This window comes from Sander vitreus, chromosome 2, assembly GCF_031162955.1.
Source record: "Sander vitreus isolate 19-12246 chromosome 2, sanVit1, whole genome shotgun sequence".
In the NCBI taxonomy this organism is placed as follows: domain Eukaryota; kingdom Metazoa; phylum Chordata; class Actinopteri; order Perciformes; family Percidae; genus Sander; species Sander vitreus.
Window position 1 is genome coordinate 22309968 of NC_135856.1, and position 27534 is coordinate 22337501.

General features: G+C 37.6%; 2 protein-coding genes across 4 annotated transcripts in view; one reads left to right on the forward strand and one right to left on the reverse strand.

Moving 5' to 3' along the window:
- Nucleotides 1–638: 638 nt before the first annotated feature.
- On the forward strand, nt 639–25710 carry acsl1a (acyl-CoA synthetase long chain family member 1a). Of its 2 annotated transcripts, none has more exons than XM_078261202.1 (21): nt 639–738; nt 10864–11078; nt 11799–11913; nt 12007–12071; nt 12182–12283; nt 13950–14049; nt 14163–14338; nt 14575–14607; nt 14857–14908; nt 14997–15070; nt 15749–15826; nt 16753–16887; nt 20464–20598; nt 20860–20955; nt 21065–21137; nt 21241–21329; nt 23123–23239; nt 23636–23779; nt 23888–23989; nt 24078–24149; nt 24477–25710. In XM_078261202.1, the coding sequence occupies exons 2-21, from the start codon at nt 10884–10886 to the stop codon at nt 24615–24617; spliced, it is 2094 nt and encodes a 697-aa protein (XP_078117328.1). In that variant the 5' UTR covers nt 639–738; nt 10864–10883; the 3' UTR covers nt 24618–25710. The 2 variants fall into 2 exon arrangements, with proteins under 2 accessions (XP_078117328.1, XP_078117320.1); XM_078261194.1 differs by lacking the exon at nt 639–738 and adding an exon at nt 6880–7034.
- A 436-nt stretch (nt 25711–26146) lies between these two features.
- primpol (primase and polymerase (DNA-directed)) overlaps nt 26147–27534 on the reverse strand; it is a 6837-nt gene continuing 5449 nt past the window's right edge. The window contains exons 9-14 of one of the 2 annotated variants that reach the window (XM_078261220.1): nt 27366–27463; nt 27142–27228; nt 26864–26972; nt 26703–26779; nt 26510–26556; nt 26147–26385 (exon numbers count right to left, since the gene is read on the reverse strand). In XM_078261220.1, coding sequence (XP_078117346.1) covers nt 26152–26385; nt 26510–26556; nt 26703–26779; nt 26864–26972; nt 27142–27228; nt 27366–27463 — 652 coding nt within the window. In that variant the 3' untranslated portion in view covers nt 26147–26151. Of the gene's footprint in view, nt 26386–26509; nt 26557–26702; nt 26780–26863; nt 26988–27141; nt 27229–27365; nt 27464–27534 lie in introns of both variants that reach the window. The other variant, XM_078261214.1, reaches the window with a different exon arrangement.

The window sequence follows — 27534 nt, forward strand, 5'->3', positions numbered from 1 at the left end:
TATCTATCTATCTATCTATCTATCTATCTATCTATCTATCAACTAATTGATTTGCATTGAAAACAGGCTGGGATATTCTTACTGCACTGGCTGACTTTTTGTTTAAGTGGGGGTACCGGTAGTATTGTAGTTATTCCTTCCTGAAATGTATTGGAGTAAAAGTACAGAGTAGCTCTACAGTATACATTTATATATTTTTCAATTTTTATTGAAAAAACATTCAAATATAGAAACATTGCAGACATGTACTCGACATAATGGTACAGAGAAACAAGAATGTGTATTTAAATACATAAATAAATAAATAAATAAATATATAATATTCGGCTAAATAAACATTGACATCAACATTAAACTCACATAAAACTCCAGCGAAATTAGAGATGACTTTTGTTATTTTGCATTAACATTTACAATTAATTAAACGTTCTATTTATCAAGTTCAAGATGTATAATGACATTTTTACACTCAATTTTAATGTTATGATTAGTTTTACACAGTAGCCTATAACATCTTTCTTTCGAGTCAAAGAAGTATACATACAGGCTGTTATTGTACGTGAGATGTACAGGGATTGTCACAACATATTGACCAATAACAGCACGCCTCTCAAACTTTAGGTAAATCAACACGTGTGGTTGCTCCTGATTGGCTGAGTGTTAAACGTAGACCCGCTGCTTCCTCTGTTGCTTCCTCAAGACTCTCGATAAAGTCTCCGGAACTGCTGCTGCTTACAGGTCGGTGCAAATGTTTCCCCACCTTCTTCCTTAATTGTCCACGCGTACATTAGCGTCCACTAGCTTAGGCCTATGTCTTTTTTTTTTCAGAGGTTTGTTAAAAACGTGATGCTGTAACGAGCCATCGGAAAATATGCTCCTCTTCGCTTATTGTTGCGTTAACATAGACCAGAGTCAAGCCACGTTTTGTATATTTTCTCGGCATCATATCTTTATTTCCGTTTAATCTCTTATGGTTACATGGACTGCGTGTTCAGTCAGTATTATGCCTTTAATCAGTATAATGTGTTCGTCTCTATTATCTGTCGGTGTCGCTGAGAATCTCCGTGAATGTCCAAAGCTGATCCTCTGAAATAACAAGAGATGGACACGTAGCCTCTGATCAGACACCGTGTGTGAAATGATAACGATACTTTGTTTGGAAACTTGTTTTGTTTTGTTTATCCCCGCCTCACCCACTTTGTGTGCAACTGGCCTGCACACTGACGTCATTGTTATAAAATAAGATTACGACGAGGATAAACAGGAACAATGTCACCATTATCAAGCGCATGTAGTGGCATCCCCCGCCATAGCTTCTTACTTCATATGTGTGCCTGTAACCTCTAGAACACATGCACAGCACACTGAGGGGTATGGTTTTTCAGGTTTTAGCCACTCCTATTCTCTCATTCGAAATGTCATTGGCAAACTTGTCTGAGTTGTATAATCCATCACAGTGAACATAAAGTTATGATTTATTTCTTTAGGAAATAAGTATAGGCTTTTCATATGAATCATGCATTACTGGATTTTTAAAGATTGACATATCAATATTTGGGAGTTTGAAAAATCTGATCATATCAGCTGATGTTCATTTTTTTTCTTTTTTTTACATGGACACTTTACTTGCTAAGGATTCCTAAAATTAGTTTTTAAAGGAATTGTAACAAGGATTATATGGGTATATCAGAATCCGCTTTATTGGCCAAGTATGTGCACACATACTTGGAATTATGGAAACAAATGGCTGCCCAAGGTGTATGCATTTGATCAACAAAAATGTAAAGAAGACCTAGCCTATATGTCATTTGTGTAATATACATATATAATGTATGCAGTGAATTTTAAAAAGTACTGCATACATTAGAGAGACAGACGTTATTAAAAAAGTTGGACTTTTTCTGCTATTTACTCTCCAAGTAAAGTCAGAAAACCGATACTGGCCAGACACGTCTTGTATTTTGAAGGTTTAGGAGGCTCGACCTGCTGTAAAATGAAGTGTAGGATGTTGCAGCAGATCATAACTGAAGACTTGAGGTGTTTTTTTTTTTTTTGGTAAACTTCCCCTTACTGGAGTCTGTGGAATGTATCTCTAGTGGCTGTCATTTCCCTCCTTTTATAAACCGCATTTTTAAAACACTAGGTAATGCTCTTCAGGCAATGCTGTGTGCAGTCACATGCGTAGTTACAGTACAGACACAGGATGATTGAAGTGACCGTGCAGAGACTCAATCATGTGTTTGCCCTTGAGTACAGCAGGGGCTTTCATTACAGCAAACAGAGAGGGTGGTTTTGTGCTTTAGGAGCCGACTGGCACCCTGTTGTCACTCTGGTTTGGCCAGTTGCACCAGCTTGTCTGCCTGTTTTGGGGTTGATGGGAAGCAACTTGATTTTTGTTTACACAACAATCTGAGTGAGACCTTTCTAAAGCAGAAATTTCAGCTCAGGGCAAAATTTGGAAAAGTCATCCCAACCAACTTTCACTGATGAGACGTCATTTACTGACTAAAGTGTATTCAAAAGAATCATGTGAGAGCAGCAAGTTGGGGTTCCGGCTTAATGAACCAACCTCAAATTATCATGCTTCTGCTTAAGAGAAGAATGAATTGCTGTGTGAATGCTGTTTCTCTGAAATGTTTTTCCAGTGGAACTTATTAGAAAATATCAGCTAATTAAAAGAAATCCTCCCATTCTGGGAAAATAAAATGCAGTTTATAATATAATTCACCGCAGAGTATGATGATTCATATCTTGAACCATTTTGTACAGTATATTCAAGCTCATCCAGTCGACAATGTAGTCCTGCTTTTTTTTTTTATTTATGTCCGTTCAGGTGCTAATATTTTACTGTGGTATCACCAAAAGTACCTCTTTGCAGCCATCTTTCATTTAACATGGCTACTGTAAAACTAATAGATTAGCTCATCAACAAAATAATAATAATAGGCAACTATTATAATTGATTCATTGTTTAAGTCATGTTCAAGCTAAAATGCCAAACGTTCCCTCAGCTGTGAGGATTTGTACAGTATGTGTGATGGTACACTGCATATTTGGGTTGGTGTTACGAAACACACAATAGGATGTCATAAGATAAGATTAACCTTTATTGATCCCCGGCACGAAGTTCGGTTTTTGCAGAAGTACAAGGACAGAAATAAATACAGATATGTATAAATAAGTAACTAAACAACAAGAGGTACATAAACTTAAATAAGAATAGAATAAAAATAGAAACTATGTAAGAGCATTTGTAGACAAAATAACAGTGGTGTGACTATTAGCTGTAGAGTCAACAGGTCTATGCAAACAGTATACACAAGACTAGACTATGTCATTCTGACATTTTTGATTTGCATTCAGAGTCACTGAAAATGACCTCAGAGGAAGAGCGAATGGCTCAGTGTCACCCTGTTTAGTTTGTGACCACTAGTAGAGCGATGGTTTTTACAAGTTGGTCCTCACTGTTTGTTCATGCGCACGAGGACGCGATGCATATTCCTTCTGATGATGTCATTCTATTTAGCTGATTAACAGTTGGTGGTGGTGTAGAAGTCTAGCAATGCAACGCAAAAAGGCAGTAAAAAAAGAAGACTGCTGGCTAGTAAACGGTGCACTATAATGTTTTGAAAAATCTCCTTTGCAAATGTTTTCTCTGTAATGTAGATAAAGACATTTGTAAGATGTTAAGGAAACGCATAATTTAGTATCAATAAAACTAAAGATCACTTTTGTTTCTGAATAAGAAAATACTCTTGAAGGTTCAGAGGGACTGAAATGTTAGTTTTCTTTAATAAATGGTGATGCTATAAGCAAGAGCAGAGTGCAGGATTTTCCTTTTTTCCAAGTTTGTGATATTTTCCAACGCACCTGCACAGAAGAATTGTTGGATATTGGAATGTTTCTTCGAAAAGTTTCCCAACCAGAAACGTCCGACCTTTAATTTAGAGTTTCTGCCCAAATTTTACTGAGACTCGTGCACAATAATTTCAAAACGACAGCACGTTTTTCTTTCACCTACAGTGTAGAGGTCATGCGCCTGCTTTGTTGGTGGCTGTTGACCTTTGTTCCACTTCACAAATCCCGTCCTCCACCCTCCCACCTCTCCCCTACATTTCTCCACTGTGAAACCATGTGACTGGGAGTGTGCGATTTCACTAGGGAGGTCTTGACCTGCAGTCTTGTGCATGGTATTCTTGTGCAAGGTCAGCCTTTGTGTTCTTTGGGTTGAATGTTACTGGAGGAGGATGGACACAAGGCAGGCAGAGGGGTCAAGCACATGAAAGTTGTCCCACTGAAGCCACATGAGCTTCAACAACCATCAGTTATAGCCATGCATTGACAAACGTATGCTGTCAGAGGGTTTTGGTTGTCTCTTCCTGTTCATGCTTTTACAGCTTCCCCCAGCTAGAGTGTTGCTCATCCACCATACTTATCAGGAGAAAGTGGTCTTTCGGTTGTCTGAGAGCATCCTCATGCTATATCTCTGTAAACCTACACAGGAAAATATTGAATCATCCTTCGATTTAGATTACTACCCTCAGGGCGTGCTGTACTATTTTGTAAAACCGTTGAATTATCAATGAGATAGTGGCAGCTGGACTGAAGCAGATCCAACAACAGGATCCAATAAATCAATAACGCATGATTTTTCAGTTGTCAACATTTTGCATTTTTAGAACAGAATCAATAGTGAACTGCAGTATGTGATTGTTGCCTGAACACATTTGGTGTCAGGTAAAAAAAAAAATGGTTTGGCCTTCCATTTTTATGTATTGGGCGGCAGCAGTACGCTGTCACGCTGTTTCTCATTAATGAGATCCTTTTCACTACATACCCAATTTTTCGGAACTTTCTTGCTATAACATTTATTCTTGTTAAACACAAAACGTTTTCTATATATCATCTTGGTTAAACAAGAGTCATTTCTTGCTCTAACATGATAAGTTGGTATGTTGTTATAACCATAAACTTCCACATGTTTAAATTAGGAAAATGTCCAGTCTGTGACTAAATTGAATACACTGTGGCCTACATCGGCTTGACAAACTGACATTAACTGATAAATACGGTTTGATTACATTGTATTTCATAATCTGGCTGAGATCCTCTGATCCTCCCAGGTTATAGTCCAAAACACAAACGTACATAAGACAAAAAAAGTGTTCTATTCAGCTGTTTGTGACCAGTTTGTGCAGATTCATCTAGGCTAACAGTTGAGAGAAAGCTGCGGAAGTGACCGTCTTGTCAAAATGGGATTAAGTAAAGTTTGTTAAAGGGCTCCATGTGTTAATCCTCCTGTGATTAGATTCTAATAATGAGCTTAAATCATTTAACTTAACTCTTGCTGCTCAGTGTCTTTTTTTGTTGTTTTTTTTTAAAACTTTTTTTCTATGTGCGCCATTCCTCGAAGAGGAACTTAATTTTTTGGAAATCAAGTGTGACTGACCAACCATGTGTTTTGTTTTTTTTTGGGGGTTTTTTGTGTAACTTCCTGGCTGTGGTTTCAAAACCACAGCTGTAGTCTCTCTCAAGCTGCAGTCTTGATGTTCTGTTATGTGTCAAATGAACCAGCTGCCCTCTCCCTCTCTTTTTTCCAATGTCTTGTATGTGCTTGGGTGTGGGGTGACTGGTGAGCTGGCTTTGCCATTGGCTTGTCATCTTCCCAGTCCAAGTATGGAGAGCAGAGGTGGTGTTTTGGGGGGGGGGGTTGTTGCATTACCTTTTGCCTTTTAACAACTCTCTCTCTAACTTCATAATGCATATAATTGTTAGTTTCAGCTTTCAAATGTTGTTCATCTCAAACAGAGAAACACAAACACATTCTGATATTTATAAAGCTGTAAGTAACACAGTTGTAATTTTGAAAAATCCATTATGAACACTGTAGTTTTCATATTAATCATCTATTTCTGTAGATTTTAGTTGTGTTGAGCGTTATGGCGCTTTAGCATCAATGTGATGAAATATTCATATTCAAATAGTCAATTTAATTTGCTGAATTAACCAAAAACTGACATGACTTTCTGTTTATAGTATCCATAAAATCCAGATAATATCCAGAAAATTGTCTTAATGGACATATACACTGATAACATGACATAAAATTACATATACCATGATATCATTTAAACAGGATTTTTCTATACCACCCTACCACTGTTTCAGCATTGTAACGTGTCTGTTAAACTCCACAAACATCCATGTGTATGTGTGTGTTTTGCTTGATACAGCCACGGCTGATTACACTTGTTCACTTTTGGGCTTGCTACCTTTTACCTTGTCTTTGTTGTTGCAGACACGTTAAGCAGGAAGTGTAGAAATCCATATGTCCACATTTTACCCACAGTTTACATTTGTCTCAGTTGAAAATGCAAGAAAATAAGGTGTAGATCATGGAAATTATAACTATTCATCTTAGACTCCAAAGAATGTGCACATACGCTCAGGTTCAGTTTAGTCAATGTTAGTGCACACATAACTCTGGAATATCAGTATACAAGTGCAATTTGTCAACATATCTATTATGTAGAATACAAAGACCTTCTTGTAATTAGTGTGTAATTCTTTGTTCGGCTATAGTTTCACTAGTTTGGATGCTCAGCAACACAAGAATTGCACACACTGTGAAAAGATAATGTATGATAAGATATTGGTCATTTTGTCTTGAATAAACATTACTGAAAAAAGGTTAATATCACTCAGATCAGCGATGACTTCATTCTGAATTCTGATTGGATTTGTGGCCACCATTACCTTTAAACTAGTTTTACGCATGCAGACAGACACGTGCACAAAAAGCTTAAATGTCTATATTGCTCCAGTGAGTGCGTAGTTTTGCCTCACACGTCTGTGTTTCTGTTTGAGAGGGGCAGGTTTCAGCTATTCATAGTTGTGAGAACCTCAGAGGTCTATTAGAGGTCAGTGTGAGTCCTTCTAATAGCAACTGCTGCCTGTCAGGGCCTGTCAGATAACTGTAGCTCTCCGCCCTTGGACACAGTCTGTACTTTTCTTCATATACACACTGTGGGACTGTGAGTATAGAGATTTCTTATATCTTCATTTGTCAACAATCATTGCTGACGTTTTTGAAATATCCATTTAGCTTCATTTACGTTTGTCCTGGTGCTGACATACTGAAGTGGGCGATCATCTTGTCTTTCATAATGGCTAATAGGAACACCTGTAATACTTACTGTAGTGGAACATTTGTGAGGTTTAATGTGGAGTTTTTGATTTAGTGTATTTTATTTTTTATAGAGCATAAATGGAATAAAACGGCTTTAATGAATCTTGCCAGTGCTTTTTGTTTTTATATTTGAATATATAAATTAAGGAGCTCATGTCATTAATCTCTTTTGATTGTGTTCATCTTTCTGCACATTCAACAATTTACTGCGTTTACAGTAAATTGTCATTAAAAAAAAGTAACTTGTTTGGGAGCTTTTCTACAAAACTTTGGCACTGGTCCCAGTTGCCATAGGCCCTGTGTTAATTATTGAAGTAGGTGAGAAGTCAATTGTTACCTACTGTACTGTGTGTGGCAGTTGTTTACCTACAGGGCAATCACCGTCCTATCTAGAGGTTAAAGGAGCTGAACATATGTATATAAAGCCACAGAGTCTGATAATAAATAAAAATAAACAAAACATTAAATGTTGAAAGTGCGAGTTACTAATTCATGTATTTCCGTATTCCGATGTAATAGCCTCATTGAAAAATAACTGCTGGTTAGATATATTAGCTGGTGAGTTTAAAATTGGTCTTTCTTGCCACAGGCTCATCTAATCTGCATTTTACATTAACATGTAATTAGAAGTCATTTGACTGTTCTATTAAAATTTTACAGAGCCATATGTTCAGGACTTTGAAGTTTGAGGTTTCAGCCCAGTGAGTCATTTCTAAAACATGCCAGACCAGAAAGTGTCACTTCCCTTCAGACATGAGTAGAGTAGCGTTCATTGTACAGCGTCTGTGGTTGTTTCCAATTTCCATGAAGGCGCGTGATCTTTTAAAAGTGTGCGTGCAGTCATATTTCCTTCCAGTGTCTTTGTTGCTAAAGCTTTTGAATGGGATAGCACATCTTCCTTTTGTATGCATTGTTAGTGATAGTGCAGAACAAGAACAATGGCAAATGTAAAAGTACTTTCAGCAGCATATTTGACCTAAATGTCTAGTTCTTTTAAACAACAGATTTCCGCTACTGTAGTATTTCATTTTGTGCTCTGAATGATCATCTTTATGCATATCACTTCAGTAAATGTATACTACTTTTATAGGAAGGCGTAAAACAAGAATAGCTTAACATGAAATGAGATACCCCTGAAAAAGGAAATCAATTAATGATTAAAAATACGGATAAACGATGTATCGGCTGGACAGCGGAATCGGCCGATCTTCGCCCTATTTACGGTCATCGGCCCATTGGCAAATAAGGTGACAGGCACAGATGGCAGTAGTTGATGTTTATCTATTTTGCGCTGCCATAATGTTGTGTTAATTGGTCTGACTCATACAAGAGTAGCCTATACCCTGCTTCATTCATTTGTTTCATTTCATGTTTATTTGAATAGGGACAGATGCTTAGACATAGACATTTGTGCAACACATCTCCAATGTACAGCGTCACAGCATTTATATTGCTAATTTCCAATGCCCGTCCCAAAAAAGAATGTTCCTGTGACATTTCGAAGTGTACACCGATTACCTTAAAGCTAATAAAAACCAGAGAGATGACCTGGAGGCCAAGAGAGCACAGACCGACAGAATGACCCAGCCCATGTTAACCACAGCATTCGAGAAGGTGAAATTCCGTGGACAGCGTACCTTATTGACTTGTAGCATGCAGCTAAAGACACAGGTAACGTTGGCTTACCGGTAGCCTGCAGCTTGACTATTCTAGACACATGATGGAAAAACAGAAAATCCTCCTGCTTCCCAGAAGTCACCGGTGTAGTAACATTTTGCCTTCCCCGTGAGTGAGTTATAATATATAATATATATTTTTTATAATGAGATTTATTTGTTTACCTGGCTCAAAAGAAAACAACAAGCATCGGTATTGACATCGGCCAAATGAAAATTTTACACCCAATTATCGGCTGAGAAATGTGCAATCATTGCACCCCTAATTACATTTTATGTTTTATAAAAACATGTATTAATCAAAATCAAGTTAGTTAAAATCAACTCAAAACTTTATGAATTTTAAGGAGATTTCTGACCTATTTATATAAAAGGGCATATTGTTAAGATCTTTTAAAGCCAAGGTTTCTGCGGTTAGGAGGGTCAAATGAAATTGTCATATCAATGTTTAAGGTCTCAAATCTTTTGTTATATCTGTCAAATCAGTAATGCTAAAGTGGTTGATCATCACTGAATCACAGGGATGAACACTGCTGCTGCTGCTGCCCCGTATAGTATACTGTAGAGCTATCCTTGAAGCTTTATTTTGGTTTCATACTGTATGTTTCTCTGGTATTAATATGTCATTGTGCCAGAAAGTATTCATACTGTACATTGCTGTATTATGTTAAGCATCTGACAGTAAGCAAAGTTTGACAGTGACAGGAAGAAATGAAAGTCAAAAATAAGAAATAATACTACATAATATGTTTTTACATGTGGCTCTAATTGAGGATGAGATTTTCTTTGCTGGGGCAGCTGTTGATTTGAAATATGCTTGATTCTTGGGTGGTAACAGTTTAAAAAAACGTCCTGGTGGCCTAATGGTTAAGACACATACCATAGAGCTTCAACGTCCCCTGTCTGATTCCAGCCAGGGACCATTACTAAATGTAAGGGCTGCAACTAACAATTATTTTTGTAATTATTTAATAAGAAGCTTATTCTCTCGACTAATGCATTAAGCCATATGACATCAGAAAACTGTTAATCACAATTACCTAGATCCCAAAAAAACAGCAGAATAATCAGAAATTGACATATTGTAGAACCTTAAACAAGAAACAGTTTGGATTCTTTAGTTAGAAAACGACTTAAATAATTAATTAATTATCCATATAGTTGCTGATTAATTTCCCGTCAATGTCCTGTACCTTTCAAGCTTTTAAACTATCAATTATAGACAAAAATAATCTTTAACTAATAATAAGAACAGTACAAAATGAGTTAATGTAAGAAACAAGCATTTATTGGATGGGGTTTATTCACAGATGGTAGAAAATTGCCTGTAACTCTGAATGGGACCACTATTCTTCTTCTTCAGTGTGAGCGGACTCTCATGTTGCTGTGTAATGGTCTAAAACAAGAGACCCATTAATAAAAAGATAAATACTACCTCCTGCTGTATCACCACACATTCCCATTGTAGACAATTTCCTTTTAAAATTACAGTTTAAATTGCGCAAAATGACACAGTAAATTTACATCACATTGCAGATGAGTTCAGCATGTCAGTCTTCACAGATTTTGTACCTAAACTAGCTACCATGTCTCGTCACATGATCAAATCGAGACTTGACATCAACATACATATTACCCAGCAATCATCATTTCGTATGTGTGTATATAACATTTACCAAATAAAATAATTATTCATTTAATTTGGTGGTTTTTTCATAGTTTATTTATAGTTTATGTAAAATAAGTATATTATTTTGTTATTTTTCACTATTTTACAAACCATGATGGAAATGGTTTTGCCTTTTCGAAGGCATATAGCCTATAGCAAATGGAACTGATTTTCAATGATCGTGAGTTCTTGTTTGGGCATAGGAGTATTTCCACGGTGGCAGTCTGAATCACTTGCAAGGGCCCATTCTCACGCCCCTGCACACATGCAGAAGAAGTGTAGACTAAATGTTTAAAATGTAATATGGTCCTGTCTGTGTTTCCCTGCAGGGTCAGTGCAGAGAACAGTCATGCAGGCTCAGGAGGTCCTGAGACAGCTGCGGATTCCCGAGCTGGAAGATTTTCGGCAGTACATGCGCAGCTTGCCCACCAATGCACTCATGGGCATGGGTGCCTTCGCCGCCATCACCACCTACTGGTTCGCCACCCGGCCCAAAGCCCTCACACCCCCCTGTGACCTCGGCCTGCAGTCAGTGGAAATGCCAGTAGGTGTCTAATATCTAATATCCTGAATGAATATATGCAATGTGGATCCAACAGCACAGAAAACAATGACACATTGACCCGTCCGTTGTCTTGTAATCCTGCGTGTTAGAGGAATAACTGAAGCCATATCCAACTACTGGAAGGAAACCAGTCAGCAGACCTCATTCAGCAGGAATGTTGATGCAATCCTTCCCAGGAACTTTAATACCAGCTAAAGTTGTTAAAAGTATTTTTGAATTACAAGCTTTGACATCATCACTGTTTGTCACACTTAGAGTACTAAAAAGTTACCAGCACAGTCAACTTTACCTTAGCTGGGATTACATTGGTCTTTATCAGTAGTGTCAGAGTTATCATTCCTGAATCCTGTTTTTAATGGCACCCTTTTAAAGGGTTTATTAGGTATAATTAATTTTATTTGTGGTTAAAAAAGTATCTATCATATATTAATTTAAAGAGGAGTGGAAAGCCTGGCTTCCATTGAATATATATGGCTTGCACCAACTACTGCTGCCTTTGTCCCACAATTTTCTGTCATTACACATTTCATCTTAAATTATAACTGCTGCTGCATCATCTACTGTACAGGATCCATGTTTATATCAGAGGAACCTCCTGGGGTCTCCATCTTTTTAATCTGTGCTCACGATGAGAGAGAAATGTGTCCTGAGGTTGAGGTGTCAGTGCTAGTCGTAACTTTGTGATTTCTTTTGTCGTAGGGTGGAGAACGTGCACGGAGGTCGGTACTCAACGACAGCGACGAGCCCATGACACACTTCTACAGCGATGCATGCACGATGTATGAGGTGTTCCAACGTGGGCTCAAAGTATCAAGTCAGTATATCTCTTGCACCAATTACGTATGATACAATTCTTTCAGTGAATGTACAGTAGTACAAAAAAGTGAGCTTTTATTTTCTTTCACAGATGATGGACCTTGTCTAGGATCGAGGAAACCAAACCAGCCGTATGAGTGGCAGTCTTATAGAGAGGTAAGATGTGGATCACAGACATGGAACATTCAACTTGTATGTATAAATACACAACTAGCCGAGTCACAATAGATTTAAAAAAAAAAAAAACTGACTTTTGTTTTGCACAGGTGGCAGACAGAGCAGAGCACATTGGCTCTGCTCTCCTTCACAGAGGACACTCTCATACAGGAGACAAGTTTGTTGGCATCTTTTCCCAGAACAGGCCAGAGGTACAACACATGGCATCATCCGTGCGCTAACGTTGCACAGTTCTGACTGATCATCCCGCAATGCAATGTAAAAAGTTTTTACAATCAATTGTCACCAGCCGAGAACTAATTGCCATCATGCTTTGCAAATACTCAAAAAGGTACATTTAGATGACTGTTGGACAGGGGCACTGTATTCAGTCAGAGTTGGGGGTGCTAAGAGAAGGTCAGTCTATATAATGACGTCATACTACAGTAAATGCAGCGTAGGGTTGGGCGATGTCCCCTAAATTGGCAGTTGACAATGCTCACAGTAAAACATGGCGATGGACGATGATATCGTCGTCGGGGGGGCTGGTAGGGGCAGTTTTTTACAACTTGACCTACTTTCACTTAACTACGGTGCAGTAAAGTCAATCAGATGTCTGTGATCTGCATAACGACAGTACAGTGGGACGTTTGCCTTCAACAGAGCGACAGTAATAACCTAATATACCATCATTACTGAGATTAAACTACATTCTCGGTTTTGTTTGCACTGAATAACGCATTCAATATTAGCTCACACATAAAATAGCACCCTCGTGAATTAGCCTACTGTTGCTAGCGTACATTCATAAATCCTGTATAACATTGTCCCGTACCTACAGGACATCAGACTTACTTATTGATGCATGCACACAGTAGTGTCGACAAACTTAGTCCAATGAGGGGAGAAAGGAAAGTGTGATAGCGTTCCACGTTAACGCTTTTTTCTCTCGCGCTCGAGACCGATGTGTCCAACGTTACTAGCAGGTAGAGCGAGTAGAGCAGGTAGAGGGGAAAAAAGTAGCTTCCACTTAAGGGGCCCATCTTGCACCCTGCGCAGCACAGCGCAAAGCCCGACACAAGTGTCTTTGCTAGTGTAAGGCCGATGCACTCGTCAATTTCCCATCCAGTGCCCGCGACTAGGATTAGTGTGTGTCTGACAGCGTGGGGCGCGTGGCATCACGATGATATCGTCCGTCGGCACAACCCTAATGCAGCGTGACATTCATGGTTTTTGAATTCATTTAGATGACCAGGATTATTTATATTTCATAGTTATTAACAACATTTTAGACTAATTTTAGAATGTTTTACACTACAACAGACAGCACAGCAACACAACTTGAACACCAACATACTGTTGGCAACTGTCACAGCAACTATACAGTCAACAACACGGAATGAATGCATGACAACTGCAAGGAGAAGAAGAGGGAGTGACTCAGCACCGTTGCTGCTGGATGAGAGTAATGACCTGAGTTGTGTCCAAATTAGTTTATTGATTTCGCCATTTGACGCACTAGCCTGGTTCCAGACCTCTGAATCGCTGCTCACATTATATCAGTGAGTTAAACATACTATCAAATTAATTTAGTCTGATAATCAGGTGCCTCTCTACTACAGTATATAGCCCTCCATACAGAATTCTCGTTTACATGCACACTAGTATCCTGGTTTGGAGAATCCTGGTTATGTTTTGTGCATGTAAACAAATCCTGGTTTTGGAAGTTTGGATGTCCTACCTGTAGTACTCCTGCTGTAGCCATATTATGAGCATTTTCTTATTTTGGTGGGTGTTGTGAAGTCATTTCCTTCAGATCATTTTTTTTTTTTTTTTCATTAGTAATTTTGATCTGTTTTCTGTGTTTTTGTCTCTTAGTGGACCATTTCAGAGCTGGCCTGTTACACATACTCCATGGTGGCAGTTCCATTGTATGACACACTCGGCACCGAGGCCATCGGCTACATTATCGACAAAGGTACACAAAAGTTCTCTTTCAAACACTAACCACACACCACCTGCATTGTCATCGCAGCGCTCTAGATCAAGGACACAAACTAAGTGGTTAATTTGGTGCCATCTGTTTTCCAGCCTCCATCTCAACAGTGATTTGTGATGTACCCCAAAAGGCTCGGTTGATTCTGGACTGTGTCAGTGGGAAAGGACGAACGGTGAAGACAATTGTGCTCATAGAGCCCTTCGACAGCGAGCTGGTGTCCCGTGGACAGGAGTGTGGCATTGAGATTCTGAGTTTAAAGGAGTTTGAGGTGAGAATAACAACCTGATCTTCTTTTTGGGCATCACTATCTACTGAGCATGAACCATCAGCAGATGTTCATGAAACTTCCTCCTGTTGCTTTTTGAATCACACTGTTTTCAATTATGTTCTGGTCAGAACTAGATGGAAATTAGGCCGTGAGGCACTGTGTTTTTAAAGTATGGTTGTTCTCAGCACTTCCCACAAACACACTATATCTCACTGTACGGTTTGTAATTGTTCCAGGCCATCGGTGAAGCCAATCTCCAGAAACCAGTGGTGAGTAGGTACAGCACACCTCATTTGACCTGTTGATTACGTGACAAAAAAACTCCTAATTCTTACTAAATTACTACAATTACAATTATTTTGACTTAGATAATTCACTTGTAATCAGCAGAATTCTTTCTGAAAGGAAGATTTTTCTTCTTTTTTGCGCTGTACTAAAACCTAGCATCTTGCACATTTCTAATGCAATAGCAATTCAGGCTTCATATGCATGAGTGTAGATCTGTGATCTGATTACAGCTCCCAAAACCAGACGACCTTGCACTAATCTGCTTTACATCAGGAACCACAGGTAATTACACAACTTGTTTGCAACTTTAACCTTTTGAAAATGTTATTTTTTACCCCATGTATAATCATGATCATTATTTTCCTTTCAGGAAACCCAAAAGGTGCAATGCTTACTCATGGAAATGTAATCTCCAACACTGCAGCTTTCATTAGAATTACAGAGGTAAACAAACACACCAGCTAGACTTGGAAGAAATTGTGTAATAATGTATGTTTGATTGTAGCCCTCTTGTTTTAAAGGTGGATGCTTCTGCTTCTCTTAATTCAGAAATATTCCCTTTACATTTTTTTTATTCATTTATGCATTTAAAATGATTGTTTTCAGTCTCAGCCTGAAAATACACTAGAACTGAACATCAAAGATAAAGCAGTAAAGTACAGTAGTCTTTCTAGTAAAAAAAAAAAAGCAAATACTATCTTCTCTATCAATTAAATGAAATGTGATTTTGAGTCTCTCAAGCTCTCCATCCGATCTCGCCATGACATAATACGTCACAAAAATGTCATAGAAGTCATATATATAGTATGTCGTAAACAAGTCATGAAAAATATAAAATCATAAATCATAGTGTAGGATGTTATAAAATATATAAAAAGTAATAAAAATAGTATGTTGTAAAAATATTAAAATTCTTAGTAGGTTGTAAAAATATTAAAATTTATAGTATAGAATGTTCCTCTGTCCTGCTCCCGTGTATGTTGTCATCCAGGGTAAGCTGAAGGTCAACAATAAAGATGTGCTCATCTCCTTCCTCCCTTTGGCCCACATGTTTGAGAGGGTGGTGGAGGTACAGTACGCCATGCTTGACCTGCATGTGTTTTTGTTTTGTGTTCTCCACAGGTACACTGCATGCTGAACCTCCATGACATTCATGTATCCTATCTCCCCCTTGCTCACATGTTTGAAAGGGTTGTGCAGGTATGTGCTGGACATGTTAACCTTCAGATGTATTGCACCATGAAATTATAAGTTGCGTTTAAATGTCATATCAACTGTCAGAATTATTAAATGATACACTTAGAAATTAATCTTTTTTGTAAATGATCAAAATGATGATGAAATGATCATGATTTCCTTCAAACTTAACTTCTTGAGCTTTGGGGCTGGTTATCAAATACTTTTTTGAGTGTGACCGAAATGTGTCTGTAACACCAAGTATCTAAAACTGTACTGAAAGTTGGCCTTCTTTATAGAAATAGTATTGTTGTGGTATTGGTGCTGAAACTTGTGTACTGTATTGGCACAGGTACCAAAACATTTCAAATGATACCCAGCTCCCTGCAGCTTTAAAGAAAACGAGAAACTGTGTTTGGTGTTATGCAGTGGCACCAAAAATGCCACGCATGTGTTGGTCATCTTAATGTCCTCCTTAGCTGTTTTGATGAATTTGTGATCCATAAATGTCCATGCATCCTTGACCTTTTAAAGGTGCTGTACGTAGGATTGCGAAGATCCAGGACTTAGCTAAAAAATTTGAACATCAACAACATCTCAGTCCCTCCCCCCTTTCTGCTAAAGCCCAAAACGGTCTCCTAAGCCCCTCCCCCCACAAGGGAGAATGAATGTGTGTGCATGAGCAGTGATTGACAAGCAGTTAGACACCAACAGTTAGTTTCAGCAAATATGACAGAAAGTTAGTTTTATAAGTCTTACCTACTGCACCTTTAAGGTAACTTAGCAGCATGACCAGTAACACCTTCTGAATTTGGAAAATACAGTGGGTTTAAATAACAAACCTTGGATATGGAGTCAAATGTCCACAACAACACTTCCCCTCCCTGTGATTAAATTGTGAAACGATTTAACTTGCAACACATATAAACAAACAGCTCTCTCTTCATCAGTGTGTCATCCTCATCCACGGGGCTCGAATCGGTTATTTCCAAGGCGACATTCGACTTTTGATGGACGATTTGAAAATGCTGCAGCCTACAGTGTTCCCCGTGGTTCCACGTCTACTCAACCGCATGTTTGATAAGGTCAGTTTATCTAATGTTACTCATGTTAAAGTCTACAAAAGTCAGTTAAGAAAAGAGCCCGCTGATTCACGATTTTGTTTTATTTATTTATTTATTTATGCAATGTTTAGGCTTTTTTCAGGCTTCTTCAATGGGAAATTTACCAGGGCTTTATGTGTAGAGTTTGCATGTTCTTCCAGACTTTCTTTGACATACTACACTATGACTTTTTTCAACATACTATACTGACTTTTTTTACATACTATATTATCACTTTTTCATTACTTTTTTTGACAAACTATACTATGAATTTTTTCGATATAGTATACTATACTATGATTTTTTTTTTCAACATTCTATACTATAACTTTTGTCGACATACTATGATTTTTTTTCATGACTATTTTGACCAACTTTATTATGACACTTTATGACTTTTTTTCTACATACCGTACTGTGACTATTTTTGACATACTATACTTTTTTCGACATACCGTACTATGACTATTTTTGACATACTATGCTATGACTTTTATCTTTTTTTCCTATTATTCAGTGGCATGGTGAACTAGCACCAGCAAGTAGGCCCAGTAGACTCTGACCCTTGGATCGATTCCCTCTGGGCGGGGCCTTTTTGTATGGGGTTTGCATTTTCTTCCAGACTTTCTTTGACAATACTATACTATGACTTTTTTTTATCACTTTTTTCCACATACTTTTTTTGACATGCTATACTATTATTTTTTTCAACATACTATACTATGACTTTTGGTCATACAGTCCTATGACTTATTTAATAGTTTTTTTCAACATACTAGGCAATGACTTTTTTATCACTTTTTTCGACATTCTAAGATATGGGCCCTATCTTGCACCCAGCGCAATTGACTTTGTACACTGACGCATGTATTATTCCTATTTTGCACCCGAAGCACAGCGGACTTTTCCCTCCACAGACTCACGTCGGTAAATTAGGGAATGAACTTGCGCTCCCGGGGGCGGTTCAGCAAAAAGAGGAGGTGTGTTCCTGCACAAACGTTCCCTAGTGCTGTTTTGCAGTTTCAAAAAACAATTCCACCACAGACCAGGAAAAACCTAGTCTAAAGTCAGTGGCGTGTTATTCAGATGCTATTTTAAGGGTGCATGCTTGGCCGTAATGTAGAGTGTGCACACCGCACATACACTTTGCTTCTCTCATCTCACGGACCCAGCAGTTCCCATTTTTGCAAACCATACATAAATACAAGGAAAATATGACCTGGTTTTACACAACATTTCCATGAATCATGGATGACTTTTTTTCGACATGCTATACTATGAAATTTTTATCACTTTTTTTGACATATTAAACTATGACTTTTTTGACATACTATACTATGACTTTTTGTCACTTTTTTTGACATAATATACTATGACTTTTTTTCACTGTTTTCGCCGCTATTGGGGGTGGCAGTAGCTCAGTCCGTAGGGACTTGGGTTGGGAACTGGAGGGTCGCTGGTTCAAGTCTCCATAAGGACGGGGAGCGTGGACTTGTAGCTGTAGAGATGCCAGTTCACCTGCTGAGCACTGCCAAGGTGCCCTTGAGCAAGGCACCAAACCCTCTGTACCGCTCAGGGTGCCTGTCCAGCAGTGCAGCCCATTCACTCTGATATCTCTCCATTTGTGAATGTGGGTGTACTATCACATTTTGTCACCTTTTTTTGACATGCTATACTATTACTTTTTTAACAGTTTTTTCAATATACTATACTATGACTTTTGGTCATACTACACTATGACTTTTTTAATAGCTTTTTTTCAACACACTATCCTATGACTTTTTTTTTTTTATCACTTTTTTCCAAATACTAAACTGACTTTTTTTTCGACATACTATATTATGACTTTTTTGTCATACTACACTATGACTTTTAATAGCTTTTTTCAACATACTATCCTATGACTTTTTTGTCACTTTTTTGACATACTATATACTATGACATTTGGTCATACTATACTATGACTTTTTAATCACTTTTCCCCCCACATACTAAACAGTATTTTTATCTCTTTTTTTTCACATTCTAAACTGATTTTTTTCAACATTTTCAAGTATGACTTTTTTCGACATACTATTGGGGGTGGCAGTAGCTCAGGCCGCAGGGAGTTGGGTTGGGAACCGGAGCGTCACTGGTTCAAGTCTCCATAAGGACATGGAGTGTGGACTTGCATCTGTAAAGATGCCAGTTCACCTGCTGGGCACTGCCAAGGTGCCCTTGAGCAACGCACCGAACCGCTCAGGGCGCCTGTCCAGTAGCTGCAGCCCACTCACTCTGATATCTCTCCATTTGTGCATGTAAAAGGACCTTAGCATGTGTGTGTATTTCAGGCCTGTGTGTAATAGTATAATAGTAAAAGTATAAACTAAATAAAATTACTTTTTTTGACATACTATGACTTTTGGTCATACTACTGTATATACTATGACTTTTCTAATAGCGTTTTCTGTTCTTTATCACTTTTTTCAACGTACTATACTATGACTTTTTTATCAATTTTTTCCGACATGCTATAATATGACTTTTTTAATATACTATACTATGACTTTATCATTTTTTTCCACATACTAAACTGACTTTTTTACGACATACTATCCTATGACTTTTTTATTACTTTTTTCATCACAGTATACTATGACTTTTTATTGGCTTTTTTCGACATACTAAATTACTTTTTTCCGACACGCTATACTATGACTGCTGGTCATACAATCCTATGACTTATTTAATAGTTTTTTTCCAACATACTATCCAATGACTTTATCACTTTTTTCCACATACTAAACTGACTTCTTTTCGACATACAGTTACTATACTATGACTTTTTCGACATACTATACTATGACTTTATCACTTTTCTACGACATGCTATACTATGACTTTTTATCCATTTTTTTCGACATACTAAACTATGACTTTTTCGACATACTATATTATGACTTTTTTCAATTTACTATATTATGACTATCTCTTTTTTTCAACACACTATACTATGACTTTTTTCGGCATTCTAAACTATGACTTTTTTTCGTCATACTATGCTATACATTTTTTATGACTTTTTCCGACATGCTATAATATGCCCTTTTCAATATATTATACTGTGACTTTTTTATCACTTTTTTCGATATACTAAACATAGTTACTTACTATACTTCGACATAGTATACTATGTCTTTTTCATCACTTTTTTTCGTTACTATCCTATGACTATTATGACTTTTTTATCACTTAATTTGACATACCTATACTATGACTTTCCTTTTTAAAAAAAAATATTCTACTGTTGTTTAATACATTATTGGTGTTATTCAACATTTCAATGAAATTCTTACTAATTAAAACTATTTTCACTTTTTCAACTATTCTCACTACTTCACCTTCTTCTTACCCAATTATGCCAGCAATCCAGTCTAGCTTTAGCAATTTAGATTCTCAGCATTCAGAAGCACTTTCTGCAGGAAATATTCAAGTTAACTTCTCCAATTTCTCTGGTCTGCTGCCTTGTTTAATGTTTGATATAACATTTGATTTCAAATTAAGCTCAATTCTTCACAGGTTTTTGGTCAAGCCAACACGCCTCTGAAGAAATGGCTGCTCGATTTAGCTTTCAGGAGGAAGGAGGCAGAGCTTAAATGTGGTGTGGTCAGAAAGGACAGTATGTGGGACAAACTCATCTTCAAAAAAGTGCAGGTAAACATTGCATCTTTTGTTTTTGTTAACTTTTTCCACTTGCTTTAAAAAACAAAAGCCTACTTAGGCTCGGTCCTCTGTTAGCAGGTACTTCTACAGAATGATAAATACCTATTTCTACACATTTTGTATTTCTTGATATTGTTTAAGTTCCTTACAGTAATCTTATTATTTGAATCACCAGTGGGTTTCATGATGTGTATAATAATGTATGTTATGTATAATAAACAATGGTCTTCCTGTTTGTTTCACACTTTGCAGGCAAGCCTGGGTGGTCGTGTCAGGCTCATCATTACAGGAGCAGCACCGGTGTCTCCAACAATCCTCACGTTCCTACGAGCTGCACTGGGCTGTCAGGTGAGCCACATCCACTCGCCCATCTCATTGATTGTTTGGCCAGTCTTTATCAATAACTGTGTTCGTTTTGTTTTCGTGAATGCCACTAAAAACATGCTCTACACTCCAGTTTTATGAAGGCTACGGCCAGACTGAATGTACAGCTGGGTGCACCATGACAATGCCCGGGGACTGGACAGCAGGTAACAACTCTTGTCCATTCTCATGTATTATGGCCCATGAGTGACATTTTGTTTCTTTAAATTTGAACCATGAAACTGAACTGTGACTATTTTGTGTCTTCAGGTCACGTTGGGCCTCCTCTGCCCTGCAACGCTGTTAAATTAGTGGATGTGGTAGAAATGAACTACCTGGCAGCCAATGGAGAGGGAGAGGTGAGGAGTGTTTTTTTAGTAACAATCGAATACATTCAGTGGGTGGTAAAATGTATGTACTTGCTTTGTATTTAACTAACAGTACTTTGTAGAGATACTTAACTTATACTTAAAGGTTAATTCTAGAATTGTTTTAACTTTTTATGATTATAAACTGAGACCAAATCCAACAGTGAATTAATCTCATCAACCATCACTGTCTGTATATACACAGCCCAATAAAACCCATGCCAAGAACTAAAAGCACATGAAGCCATACTGTTGCATTTGTTGTGACATACAGTCATGTGAACAAATTAGGACACCCATGCTGAAGTTGTCTAAAAAGAGGAATAAAAAAAATCATCTTTAGGAAATTGATCTTAATGCCTTAATGAAAAAAGAGGAAAAATCCAATCTTTAAGGACACCAATTTTCTTTGTGAATGAATAATGTATCGTAAATAAATAAATACAGGGGGCATAAGTAAGTACACCCCTATGTTAAATTCCCATAGAGGCAGGCAGATGTTTATTTTTAAAGGCCAGTTATTTCATGGATCCAGGATACTATGCATCCTGATAAAGTTCCCTCGGCCTTTGGAATTAAAATAGCCCCACATCATCACATACCCTTCACCATACCTAGAGATTGACATGGTTTTATTTCAGTTAGCCTAATAGCTGGTTTGATTTGCATTGAGAGATGATTTTATGGAAAGTACCCCATGCCAATCTCTAGGTATGGTGAAGGGTATGTGATGATGTGGGGCTATTTTAATTCCAAAGGCCGAGGGAACTTTATCAGGATGCATAGTATCCTGGATCCATGAAATAACTGGCCTTTAAAAGTAAAAATCTGCCTGCCTCTATGGGAATTTAACATAGGGGTGTACTTACTTATGCCCCCTGTATTTATTTATTTACGATACATTATTCATTCACAAAGAAAATTGGTGTCCTTAAAGATTGGATTTTTCCTCATTTTTTTTAATTAAGGCATTAAGATCACTTTCCAAAAGATGATTTTTTTTTTATTGCTCTTTTTAGTCAACTTTAGCATGGGTGTCCTAATTTTTTCACGACTGTACAGTATTTTTTCATCACAATTAACATGGTGTAGCTTATTCTAAAACAGCTCCATGTTAGCATTTGCTATCTCTGAACAGAAGCTTGATATCAGGCATAGTTTAAGAAAAGAACCAAAAGAAATGAGAAAAACTGTATGATAAATCTTTTATTACAGTGTAGTGGGGGTCAGAAAACACACTTGACTGCAGAGGAAAATAACGAAAGCAAAGTAAATCATGATGAACACAATGAACAAGTTAATTTTCCAGCAAGTTAAAGAGTCTAAATGCTAAAGTCGGCATGCTAACATACTCACAATGACAACAAGTTGATGTCTAGCAGGTGTAATGTTCCATGTTCACCATCCTAGTTTGCATGTTATATTTTGCTAATTAGCATTACACACAAAGGACAGCTGAGGCTGATGGAAATGGCATTAGTTTCTGACCAAATATCTGCAGTATTGGACAAATATAAACCTTTGACCTGCTGGTGGTGCTGGAAGAAAAGTCAGAGGATAACCAAAGTCTGATTCGTTCTCTTGGCTATCATGAATGTCTGTAGAAAATCCATGCAATAGCTGTAGAGAGAGTTCAGTCTGGACTAAATTGGTGGAGCAACTAACTAACCTACATTGCCATCCCTAAAGCGACCCCCCCTACAATGGATAAAAATGGTATTGTCTGCATATGTGCCAATTTCTAGAAATAGGATTTTTGTCAATGTTATCGTCTCTCCCTCTAGGTGTGTGTCAAAGGACCAAATGTATTCAAGGGATACCTGAAAGATCCTGAGAAAACTGCAGAGGCAATTGACCAGGATGGATGGCTGCACACAGGAGACATTGGGAAATGGCTTCCTGTAAGCGGGGCAGGCTATTCATCGTTGATTGTTGTGGATAGATAGGGATGTCCCGATCAGCTTTTTTGGACCCAGATCAGATGTATTGAATATCTGCCGATACAGAGTCCCGATCCGATACTTGTATTTGCCTAAATAATAAAACTGCACACCGTTTTGTTGTTTACAAAAATAACTAAGTAACTAAAAGATGTCTTCAGCTTAATACACTTAACTTAGTTCATTTTTGTCTGCCGACCCCCGATCAGTAAAAAATAAATTAAAAGAAATAAAAAAATTAAAAGCCCATATCGACTCCGGTCGGGACATCCGTATGGATAGATGTATCAAGTGGAGTGGCATAGCATCAGTTGCAACCTTAATTTCAAGTTGTGCTTTTGTTCTGGTTTGTTGCAGAATGGCACTCTGAAGATCACTGATAGAAGGAAGCACATTTTCAAACTGGCACAAGGGGAATACATCGCCCCAGAGAAAATAGAATGCGTGTATAGTCTCAGTGATCCAGTGGCACAGATATTTGTTCATGGCGACAGCTTACAGGTTAGTAATTAATGTGAAACTGGTTCTTATCATAGTGAACAGTACAGTTTCTAGTTTGGTACAGTTGTGAGGCACTGATCTTCATGTTATCCGTGTTGTATTTTCCAGGCATGTTTGGTGGGGATAGTGGTACCTGATCCAGACTTTTTACCTATTTGGATCAAGAAAAAAGGGATTGAAGGCTCCTACTCTGAACTGTGCAAGAACAAGGTGAGAGTTATTACTATAACAGACTCAAACACACCGCCACACTTGTTGCTATGCATGCTAACATTTTTTTTTCTTTCTGACTGTTTAGGATGTGAAGAATGCCATTCTGGAGGACCTTCTGAGGTTGGGCAAAGAAGCAGGACTAAAGTCTTTTGAGCAGGTGATTGTTTGACTTAATCAAAATACCTTCAAGTTCTAAATCTAGCATTCTGCTGCATTTGGTCAGGCAGCAAATCTAATTTAAATGCAAAATGTTTTATGTTTTAACATGTTCAAATTAGAGCTGAAATGATTAGCTGATTAATTGATTTCATTGACTGACAGAACAGATCGGCAACTATTTTGATAATTGATTAGTTGATTAAGGCCGTATTTACATATATCAGTTGTAAGAATGTGCTGCTTTTTGTATAATTTCATGGTAAAGTGAATATTTTGGGGTTTTATTTTCACTTGTTCATTCTTTTTTTGCTCTTTTTCTTTGTAGGTGAAAGAGATTGCGTTACATCCTGAGCTGTTTTCTGTCCAGAACGGCCTGCTGACACCCACCCTGAAGGCCAAGAGAGCTGAGCTCCGGAGTCACTTCAGAGAGCAAATTAATGAACTCTATGCCACAATTAAGATGTAAACTTGGAATTGGGGAGTACTGGAGTGAAGGTGACAGTTCTATAGAGCACACAACCAGAATAAAATTGTTAATTTTTGGGGGGGGTGGGTTGCTCAATTTGTCTGTCAGTGCCATTTGAGAATCTCAGTTTGAAGTATGTATTGTCCCTGCTTCAGCTAGTAATTGTACCAATACATGTTTCCCACTATCACTGGCTAATTAGTTCAGAATATGTCATAATGATGTCAAAAAACACAAATGCGAAATGTGACCTGCTCATGCCTGAAACTGCCATTAAGTCTGACTACTTCCAGGTCAGAAAGGAGAAAACATTTCTTGCCGTTTTAATTCTTGGGAGACAGAAATGGATCCTATAAATATGATTTCAAAGTGACTAATGACTATATATATATATATATATATATATATAGACTATTTAATGTTTTGTTCCATCTATTAAAGTTGGTTACCTGTAAATAGTGTATCTGCTCAAAAGTCTATTTGTATGCAGAGTATTGTACCTGATACTCTGTAGTTGTAGTTCCCTGCATTCCCATGTTTCTCAGTGCTGAAGGACTGATATACCTGTGTTAGTGCACAATTTAATTCATGGCCTTTTGGGAATCCTGTTGCTTGATGGACTTTTTGTGCCTTTTTTGGTCGTTTTTGTGTTCTTTTAACAAGGCATGGTTTATTTGTTTCAGATTTTCACATTTCAGTGCCATAGGTTGCAGGATAAAGCTTCACACTCAATTGTATTATGCATTTCAGTTTTCACGTTAAATATTTTGAACACTGGTATCACCGTTTCTATTAAAAGAAGCAATTTTTTCCAAATTAATTCCATGTCCATGAAGCATTTCACATTAACTTGTATGTAAAACGGAGCAACATTTCAGTTGCAACTAAATATTTTGTTTTGAATTCAAACGTTTTAACTAGATTATGATCTTCTCATCACGTCGAGGCCTCCTTGACTGTTCAAGCCATATTGTTCTTTGTTTTTCTTGAATGACTTATGATATGAAAAGGGCAAAGGTGCAGTTTTGTGCTCAAGTTATAAGTACAGTATCTTTATTTCTCAACTGATCCAAATAAATACTTTCTTCCAAAACTGGTGTTAAGTCTCTGTCTTTTATACTGGAAAATATGTTTTTATGGATCCATGATTTCTTGGTAGCTGGAAACCTATTTTTGTTAGAGTGCATAAAGTGCATTAATGCATGCATTGGTGACACTTTAAGTATCGGTTTATCATTTATAAGCACTATTTAAACATTTAATAACTGGTTTATAACACACTGATGTAGTTATAAGCAGTTAAGGATATTTTAAGTGTTTTTTATGAACAATTATGAAGACTACCTATTATTTTACTATATTGTCATTCATGATCTGTTTATACACCAGCCACCACTTAAGGGTGTACATTGTACTACATTATAGTGTTAAAACCTATTTATTACATGCTATACTGCTTGTGAATTTTAATAGGATGACAAAGTGTTGACTTTGATGCTGTCGGGCCAGTGCAAAATAACATAAAACTCACCCTCTACTGGGAGTCGAAATCTGCCATACATTTGAGCAGAAGCTGATCAGAGATATCTCTGCTGTTTTGTTCAAAGTCATCCAGGCTTTCTAAATAGTCCTGATCATCCTGTCCGTCTCCCCAAACGTCAGTTGATTCCTCCTCTGGACACACTGCCCTCTGTGGGGCCTGGTTTGGTGCCTGGCTGGGTACAATGTTGCCAGCGTCGTCCATTAAGTAAGCTTGGTCTTCCTCATCCTGTAAAGTGAACGGAATACATTATCATACACCATGTCTGAGCTTTAATAGAAGACAACAGGATTTCTAGCATATTTAGTTTAGCCCGTCAGGATGCTAGTTCAAGTAAAGCAAACCAACCAACCAGAGTCATGATGTAGCTGACGCAGATCTCCTGTGGCAGTGGGTAACCTGTTAGACATTAGAAATGTTTATCTCAGACTGGTCGTGCTACCACCATTGTGCACCTTATCACCCCACAGACAGATCATGTGCCCTTGAGTTGTTTGTGTAAAAACAAAAAAGTCACAATGGCAGCTTTCAGGGTCATAACTTACTTGGGGACCTGAAGTTCCTGCATTCAGGGTCATGACACTTCTGGTACCACTCTTCCTCTTTGAGGTCCACAACAATCCTGCAGAGGAGGATGAGACCAAATCAGAAGGGAAGTGGAGCATGTCTAAAGACAAAAAAAAACAAAAACATGAAACGTACGTACATGATGTTGTTGCTTTTATGGAACCTTTCCACGTTTTCACACCAGCGGTATTTTGCAATGTCGTAGACAAGCAGTTGTTCAGCAGCAAAGTAGTTCCACCGTCTGATGCCTGTTGAAGTAAACACTGATTCATTGATTTATTGAGAAAATAATCAGCTGATTCATTTATGATGAAAATGATTAATAGTTTCAGCCCTAAGGTCCCGAACAAGACATGTAAATGTTTTGAAAGTGACATCTTTTGCAAAAGCATATATTTTATAGGCCCAAACTCTTACTTCCATGTACGCCATCCTTTTTAACCACAGTTAATACAAAGTTGTCCACTTCTTTATGAGGAGACGACAGGCAGCCAGAAAGTAAGTCTGCAAGTGACGGATGGGGAAAATGAACATTACATAAACATATGTATTTATGTTGAAAAATATTGATAAGCTTACTAATTATATAAAACATTATGCGAGTATGTAGAGAGAAGCCTCTGTTGTCAGTTCAGTGTTACCTGGATTTGTGGCTGATCCCTGCTGGCAATCAGGCCTCAAGGTTTTGGATTCCTTTGTTTCTGGGGAGGCTGACGTAAGAATTCTTTGACCTGTGAAACTAATAAAACACAAAAATGAGCTCTAATGCTGTGGCTTGATGAATGTTTTCAGCACACAGAAAACGTTTTG

What these genes read in the sequence shown, in the direction of transcription:
- acsl1a (XM_078261202.1), top strand. Translation starts at nt 10,884, where the DNA reads ATGCAGGCTCAGGAGGTCCTGAGACAGCTGCGGATTCCCGAGCTGGAA. An exon ending in GAGCTGCACTGGGCTGTCAG is followed by an intron (nt 20,956 to 21,064) that starts GTGAGCCACATC and finishes TCTACACTCCAG; the next exon opens with TTTTATGAAGGCTACGGCCA. An exon ending in ACATTGGGAAATGGCTTCCT is followed by an intron (nt 23,240 to 23,635) that starts GTAAGCGGGGCA and finishes GGTTTGTTGCAG; the next exon opens with AATGGCACTCTGAAGATCAC.